The sequence below is a fragment of the Schistosoma mansoni genome, assembly GCF_000237925.1.
Source record: "Schistosoma mansoni, WGS project CABG00000000 data, supercontig 0662, strain Puerto Rico, whole genome shotgun sequence".
Taxonomy (NCBI): Eukaryota; Metazoa; Platyhelminthes; class Trematoda; order Strigeidida; family Schistosomatidae; genus Schistosoma; species Schistosoma mansoni.
Genome location: NW_017386392.1, coordinates 9,288 through 17,592, shown reverse-complemented (window position 1 = coordinate 17,592; position 8,305 = coordinate 9,288). Strand labels below are relative to the sequence as shown.

The following is an 8,305-nucleotide window of genomic DNA, read 5'->3' as shown; positions in this document are numbered from 1 at the left end:
TACTACAATCTTACATTTCATATAATAATACCAATACTACTACTAGTAATACTACTACAATCTTACATTTCATATAATAATAATACTAATACCATTACTACTACTAATACTACTACTAATAATAGTACTACTACTGATAATAATTCCTGGAATATTTTTTCACTAATGACATGGAATGTATTATTTACATAGAATGTTTCCAATTTATGAAAAATTTATTCATGTCACGTAGTTTATAAATATTCAAATAGTTTGTCTAATTTTATAAAATTAATTATTGTAACATTGATGTTTATTTTAATCTTTTATTGTTTAAATATATTTAGAACGTGAGAGTTGAAAATATTATATTAATTATATTCGAATTGTAATATTGTAATAAGAATTATGGAATTTAGGTACCAATTTAAAATGACCATAATGAGCATTGAATTGTTTAGGTCCAAGTGTTAGATTTCGTGGATTGGTTGAAATTAGACATTAACACCGTTGGATGACGGCTCAGTCGTCTAGTGGTTAAGTGCTCTGGCGTGAGATCAGTAGGTCCTGGGTTCGAATCTCGCGAGTGCGGGATCGTGGATGCGCACTACTGAGGAGTCCCATAACAGGACGAAACGGCCGTACAGTGCTTCCAGGTTTTCCATGGTGATCTAGCTTCAGTTGACTCATGATTTCAACTATGACAATTTAAAATGATCAAAATGAGCATTGAATTGTTTAGGTCCAAGTATTAGATTGTCAGTAGTTTTGATTAAAATTTTTTTTTCTAAGCAAAGATAGATGGTGGCTAGAAATGGAATCTAAGACGCACGTTTCATCCTATTTGGGACTTGTTATCTGGATGTATCTGCATCTCAGAGTTGATGTTCACTCTGAAACTTGAACCCAGTACCGTTCGCTTCGAATGTTATCGCGTTATCCACTTAGCTACTGAGTTCTGATAACCACCTGCTTATGAAATAGAGTGAACATCAACTCTAGGATGCAGGTAAATCCAAATGAAAATTCCCAAATAGGACGAAACGCACGTCATGGATTCCACTGCTAGCCACCATCCATCTTTGCTTATAAAGCTTGAAACTTAGGGCAATATTGAGACAGTCCGCATACAATGTACAAATCCCAACAAGAGACTGATCAATTGCAGTCCTAAACAACAATGGGAAGATACAAGCAAACAATTCCAAGTGAATTTATTTTCTTTCCTTCACCTAATATTGTACTGTATGTGACTAATAAGATGCTATTAAAAGATGTATCCTCAACAATTATAGTTTTTTGCATACTTCTATCTGAAAGGTGTAACTTATTTCGTATGATATTCATTAGGAAAGTCATGTTGTACAAAATATCTAGTCTTCACAAGTTGTTATTTTGAAATTAATCAGTTTAATAGTGTATTTCAACAGTCGTCTGTATCAACAATTCAGGCTACTTAATGAATTGTTTCTGCTTCAATAATCCCATCAAACACTAGTGAACAGTAAATTGGTTCTATAATTTATTGAAATCGTTTAAAAGTAGCCTTTCAAATACTTGTAAGGGTTTATATTTGCCCATGAAGTATTGTAACTGACCAGTTACTCTTAGGATATGTATATGTTAAGGAGATTGCCTGTACATCATTTTCTAGTCGCAAAGTTTTAGAATGAAACATGTATCCTAGATTCCACTTATTGCTGTTATTCAACATTAAAATATTTAAAATACTTTTAAAATCTTTATATAGAAATGTATATTGTTCAGCAGATTGTTATGTACAAAATATAATCAAGTTTCTGATAGATTATATTCGTGAACTACGACCGTACATCTCTTTGGATTAGTTGTACGCAAGTTTACAAGCAAGAAACAACGCCTAAGAATTAAAATAAAATGCAAAAACAATTGTGGGTTATTTATTTATGTTTTCTAGGAAATCATAATTTAATTAAGTGTCGTTTATTTTTGAATTCAATTAAAATCACTATCCATATCTTAATTCATTAAAACAAAATAATCAGAACTATACTTGTGACAAAACATTAATTGTAATACAACAGCTTTATTTTATGATGATTCGTTTTGTTGAGTATCTTTATTCATTTACTATTCGACTTTAAGTGTTACTTTCAGTCTCATTAAGTTCAGTAGAGAAAACAGATAGAACAGAAGTCAGCATTGAAATCATTATCTATTATCTTAGATATAAAATCAAAACGATTATTCTTTAAAATAATGATCTATCTTGATTGTCTTTCGTAGTAGATAAGTATTAAAACAGATTTGATTCATTTTCTACATAATATGTTCACGATCACAATTACACAGATCAACAAATAAGTGAACCATAGTTTCGATCTTCCTATATAGCGATCATAGACATAAAGCTTTTTTGAAATAAAAAAAAACAAGTCCAAGTCATCCCATAAATGTATATGAAACTTATCTAATTCCAAAACACAGATTCATTTTATTTAGTAGCTTCCGTAAGTAATAGTCATGTGGTGTGTGCTACTGATGTCGACAGATATAGGTAGTAGATATTATCAATCGAAAGTGAAATACCTAGAGGCAGATGATTGAGAAGATCGAAGAAAAGAGAACGAAAACAAACAATGATTAGTGTAGAGACGAAAGAACAATGAAGTCTGAGACAATTGATTGACATTTTGCAAATGAAGTATTTACTGTTTGTTTCTTAGATTTCAATGACATGTTCTGTAATTTTGTATTCAAATACATTCGATTGTCCCCCATTGTGTACCCGTTCACCTCAAAAGTAATAATTTTCCCTTGTTGGATTTAAAAAAAATCGTTTTCCTCAATTGGAGATGTAAAAGTTATACTATTTGAGTTGAACTTCACTTTGTTATTAGATCTTATTTACTATAAAAACACATTCCCTGATATCAACTTATTCAAACTTCTTTTTTTAAATAGAGTCATATATAAGGAAAACAATGTAACTTAACCTTTTATTAATGATCATAAATAAAATAATTTTATCGTTTTTACAAACTAAAAAAAAAAAGAAAAAATCAAATTTTTCGCAAAGTTCAAATTAAATTATCATTTATGATTGATACAGAAAATAAGAAAAAAAAATATTGTAAATTAGCTAGCTATCTGCCAAATTTTCCATATTCATGGAGAATCCTGTCCATTTATTTGTTCACCAATACTACTTATAACTACAAAATATAAAAAGAAAGAGATATATATTACTCATTTGATACTAGTATTATTATCAAATTTGATTATTTATTCTCTGAAGAAGTGGCTTACACTGAGTCACGAAACGTCAGAAAATCTAATTTTTCTACTCATTAGGATATTGCAAATATAAATAAAGACAGAACAAATATTGATACAGAATAATATGAATTCATTATATTTTGTGGATTCTCATCAGCTGCTTACAACCAAATATGCATTAGAGTTTTAGCATTGGGGTAATAAACAGGATGTAATGACTGACATAAGTGAATGTAAAGGATTGGAATAACAAAAGGTCATCAATGATAACTATATATATATTTACAAGGAAAGGTCAGAGGTTATTAGGTATCAGAAGGGTGGCGTAATAGTTGAGTGGAGTTCAAAGACAGGTAAGATCAAAAGTGTGATTATTTTAGAAGTAATTAAAACAATTAGGGTGAGTTACGTAATAATTGAATAATTTTTAGAGATAGTTGAAAACAATTAGGGTGAGTTACGTAATAATTGAATAAAATTTGGAGAGTTCATATAATTAAGAGAGACAAATGAGCGGAAATGTGTGACAAAAAGGGTGGTTTAAGAATTGGGTAAGGGAAGAGGAATATAATAAAAACTGAATATTAACCAAAATTAAACTAACAACAACAAAAATGAAACAAACAAACAAAAAAAAACAGATTACCAGGGTAGTAATAAGTTTATCACTGTCTCTTTTTGAGTATACAGATCCGGTTTAAGTTTTTTTTATGGCGATCGCTTCAGCAAACCGGAGAGTAGTTGTACTTCTTTGTTTGCTAATATTTGTTCTGTCTTTATTTAAATTCATAAAGGGAACTAACTGTATGAACTTATTGCAAATATGTTATCTTTATTTATAACAATCTACCCAATGCTCAATTTATTCAAAATTATCAAATCAAAACTTGGTAATGATACCCTTATTATTATTATTATTAACGTAAATAACAAAAAAAAAGACAAAAATATAGACCCAAATAAGTAAACAACTTACATGTAGCTATAAGACCATGTAATTTCCCTTCTAAATTATCCGTTTTTAATATTGATTCAATTAGAGTTTGATTTTGTCCAGAAGATTGAATAATTAATTGTTGTATTCCTTTAATTACTTTCATTTCACAATCCATATTCTATTTTAAAAAGAAAAAAAAATTGCATTATGTGTATAAATTAATTTAATTTACTACTGAATTACCTTTTCAGTAGAATTTCCTGAATCAATTGGAGTTTCTCTGACATGAAAATTAAAATAAAAAAAATTATGATGATAATGAGGATATAAGTTGAAAATCGTAAATATATATTTAAACAAATCGACAAGATAAGAATAATAATCTACTAGGGACTTATGTAACCTCGCCTGCAGCTCTTCTACAGTTTCCGCCGGTTTCAAGCCCGAGTAAAGATGGATGGTTGGGCATGGGGTTAGTTACCTCATCCCGTAGAAAACTAACTCGCTAAAAAAACTTTAGGAACTTATGTAACTTTTAAATATACTATTTTATAATATCAAGCTGAAATTATTCAAATTATATTTGGAATGAATTTGATTTCAAACAGTTAGAAAGTTGTTGGATAATATTAAATAACAGTAAGGGTTTTAGTTCAGGTGAATACTTGAGATTGAATTGTATTCTCTGAGCTGAAATGGGGAAAGTTATTGAAAGCTTGTATAACGACGTCAAAACTTTATAATTGGTAGTTAAAATGGAAATATATACAAAATATTGTAGTCCTGTCAATGGACTGGCTTAATAATAAGCTACTACGTGATGACTGAAGAGCATTTTTAGCATGTAAACTAATTGGCGAGAGCTTGATAATAAAACATTGTAACCTGTCTGCTCTAAGCAGAATTTAACTTTCAGTAGGGAAATCACAATCACTTGCGTTTTAATCCCCATTACAGAACTATAGTGATCCAACTAACTGTAATTTTGAACTCAGGGAATGCATTTTTCATTTTTAAACATTTTGCATCATATTATTTGATTCATTATGAAATAGGGCGCTAGTTCTATTCACTAGGTTTTTCTTTTCTTCGAACATATTTTCAGGCTTCATATACTGAATAGGCTAGCAGCGTTACTTGGCTTCCCTATTTCTCAAGATATACTATATAAATCGCCCTCTTACGTCTTGAACACTACTGTTAGACGTAATCTTAGGTGTCTGCAACATTTATTCCTCCTACCATTGCTGCTACCTTAAAGTGGTGATCGGGCTTGTCTATCGTGAAAAACCAATTGACCATCTGTTCTTCAACCTTTTATCATCTCAGGCAGATCACTTGAAGAGCGGTCAGACTAAAAAAATCCAAACTCAAGGTCCGAGGGTGAAGTCATACTGCCGACTGTACACATGTATGATGGCAGTAAGATCTTTCCTCAGATACAGATACAAGTCGTTGCCTTTTCATCGATTCTGCCCACGTTCCCACTGACTGCAGCCCGGATGAATTAAAAGATGACTTTTACAGAAAGCTTTTTGTACTTCTTTAAAAAGCTAAACACTCAAACATAGTACTCGTAGGAGGTGACTTTAATGCCCGAGTAGGTGACTTAAACCAAACACCGGAGAGATAATGATGACCGTATGCTGAAACTATGCTCAGATACCTGAACTAAGGATAGGGAGTGAAGTAGTCGAACGCGTCGATAACTTCACTTGTCTTAGAAGTCTGGTCAGCCCTAATGGGTTGGTATCTGACGAAATCTCAGCACGGATTCAAAAAGCTCGTTTGCCTTTCGCCAACTTACGTCACCTATGGCGAAGACGAGATATCCGTCTATCAGTTAAGGGACGAGTATACTGCACAGCAGTTCGCTCTGTTCTGTATTACGTCTGTGAAACGTGGCCATTAAGAGTAGAGTATACTCGTAACTTACTAGTATTTGACCACAGATGCCTTAGAAATATTGCTCGCATCTACTGGGATCTCCGGGTAAGTAATAGTGACGATAATGTCTAACTTCAATCAATCCACGAAATTGAGCCACCGTCTATCACGAAACGGCCGTCCAGTACTTCCAGGTTTTCCATGGTGGTCTATCTTAAATTAACTTGTGATTTCAACTATAAAATTACTAAAATCTCCACAAAACCCCTCTTCTGATAATATATAATAAGAATCATTTTTACGTGTTCAATTAAAGTTTTTTTTAAAAAAGGAACAAAATAACTAAACAAGTTATAAGATTAAATTATTTCAATGGAAAATAAAGCTCAGCTCACTTTGATAAATCTACGTTCAAAAAGATTAGTAAAATGAATAACAGAATCAACTTCATTTTGTTGTTGTTGAGTTTCTGGGCTCTTTTTAAAAAAAAATTTTTTCCAAATTAAAATTACATGAAATCTTTTGAACTTATAATAAATTATAAGTGAACTCAACACTATCCGTTTTCTTAATTGTATCCAATCAAAAAATGATTATGGTTAATAAAAGTGTATAGAATAAAAAAACAAAACACATACAGGTGGATAGAAAAAAAATTTCATGTCTTCATGGTGTAACCGTTTTATTCTAACCACTATTATTATTATTGTTAAATACTGTCAGAATAGTACGAACCCCTATTACCAATCTGTATTTGCTAATACTGTAATGAACGAGAACACAAGTGGGGACAATCGAATGTATTTGAATACAAAATTACAGAACATGTTATTAAAATCTGAGAATCAAATTGTATATACTCCATTTGCAAAATGTCAATCAATTGTTTCAGACTTCATTGTTCTTTCGTCTCTACACTAATCATTGTTTGTTTTCGTTCTCTTTTCTTCGATCTTCTTAATCATCTGCCTCTAGGTATTTCACTTTCGATTGATAATATCTACTACCTATATCTGTCGACATCAGTAGCACACACCGCACTTTAAGGTATCGTTTTTAAATTATAAGTAAATGATCATCAACACATCGAAAAAAAGCATTTTTAGAACCAAATATGAATATATCAGTCGATGCATATCAATTCAAGACAATCAGAAGCTTTAAACAAACATTTTCAAGATATTAACTTGAAAATAGCTTATTAAGTACCTAAGGATTAATTGTCAAACTCTCTATCGATGTGCCCTTAAAAGAGAATGCTGTTCATTATTCAGCGGTTTGGTTTTTGATGGCTCGTTTAGTTTGAACACAGTTTCTACCGCTAATGACTATTAATTGAAGAACTACTGAAATCTGGAAAATATTAAATACCTGTCTTGTTTTATTGATGTGAAAGTTCCCATTCAATCATTTTCTATTAGTCCGAACAAAGCAAAGAAAGTTTTCTTAATTAGTTCTTTCTCGATGATCGTTTCTAATAATGATGGAATGATACTAATTGCGTAGTGCTGCTACATAAAAATATTATAATTTTACTAGTGTTTATAAAAACAAGTACTCAAAACAAACTAATCAGTTGAACGAAGCAGGATGAGATAATGTAAAATAGGATCAGTAAAACATTTTAACAATAAGTGGCTTCAGTGAAAACTGTTTAGGGACAACCAGATAAGCATTACAATTACTAAAATTCTATATGAATAAAAAAGTGTAAGAAATTCAGAAATATCTGGAAAAATTATGTATAAACAAAGCCATGCTTTAAGTAGTTTTGATTTCTTTCTATGGTTAAGATAGATAGTTGAGTTGTACAAATTTCTTTTGAGTGTAAAAGTTAGTTTTATATAAGTGAACTGCAACAGCTCCAGTAGTATGTAGATGAGTCCGAAAAAATATGCGGTAAATTCAATTAAGCGTAATGTAAAGCTCAAAAGTCTTTAAATGAACCAACATGATATCTTATGAAAATTAAAGATACCAGATTAACTCTTAATAATCCATTTGTTATATTTTGTACTGCATTAGTTGTGTAAACCAACAATGCTAAATAGGAGCATTAGCTTCAACAACATTTAATAAATGCTTCAGCAGCTCAATTGATAAAATATAGAATTTAGTTTCTCAGAAATAGAAATCATTAGAATTTTCATTTTATACAGATTTGATCATTTCTGCTTATGTTACCTAATGGAATATTTTGTCAACAACTGAGTGACAGAAACAGAAGAATGAGTAAAACTTGTT

General features: G+C 30.7%; 1 protein-coding gene across 1 annotated transcript; it reads right to left on the bottom strand.

Moving 5' to 3' along the window:
• Nucleotides 1-3,126: 3,126 nt before the first annotated feature.
• On the bottom strand, nucleotides 3,127-6,512 carry Smp_175240 (hypothetical protein; the record flags this gene model as incomplete). The annotated part of the gene is made up of 4 exons (XM_018792143.1): nucleotides 3,127-3,173; nucleotides 4,214-4,352; nucleotides 4,418-4,454; nucleotides 6,457-6,512. 4 exons carry the CDS (start codon nucleotides 6,510-6,512, stop codon nucleotides 3,127-3,129), a joined length of 279 nt encoding a protein of 92 aa, XP_018644425.1.
• Nucleotides 6,513-8,305: the final 1,793 nt, after the last annotated feature.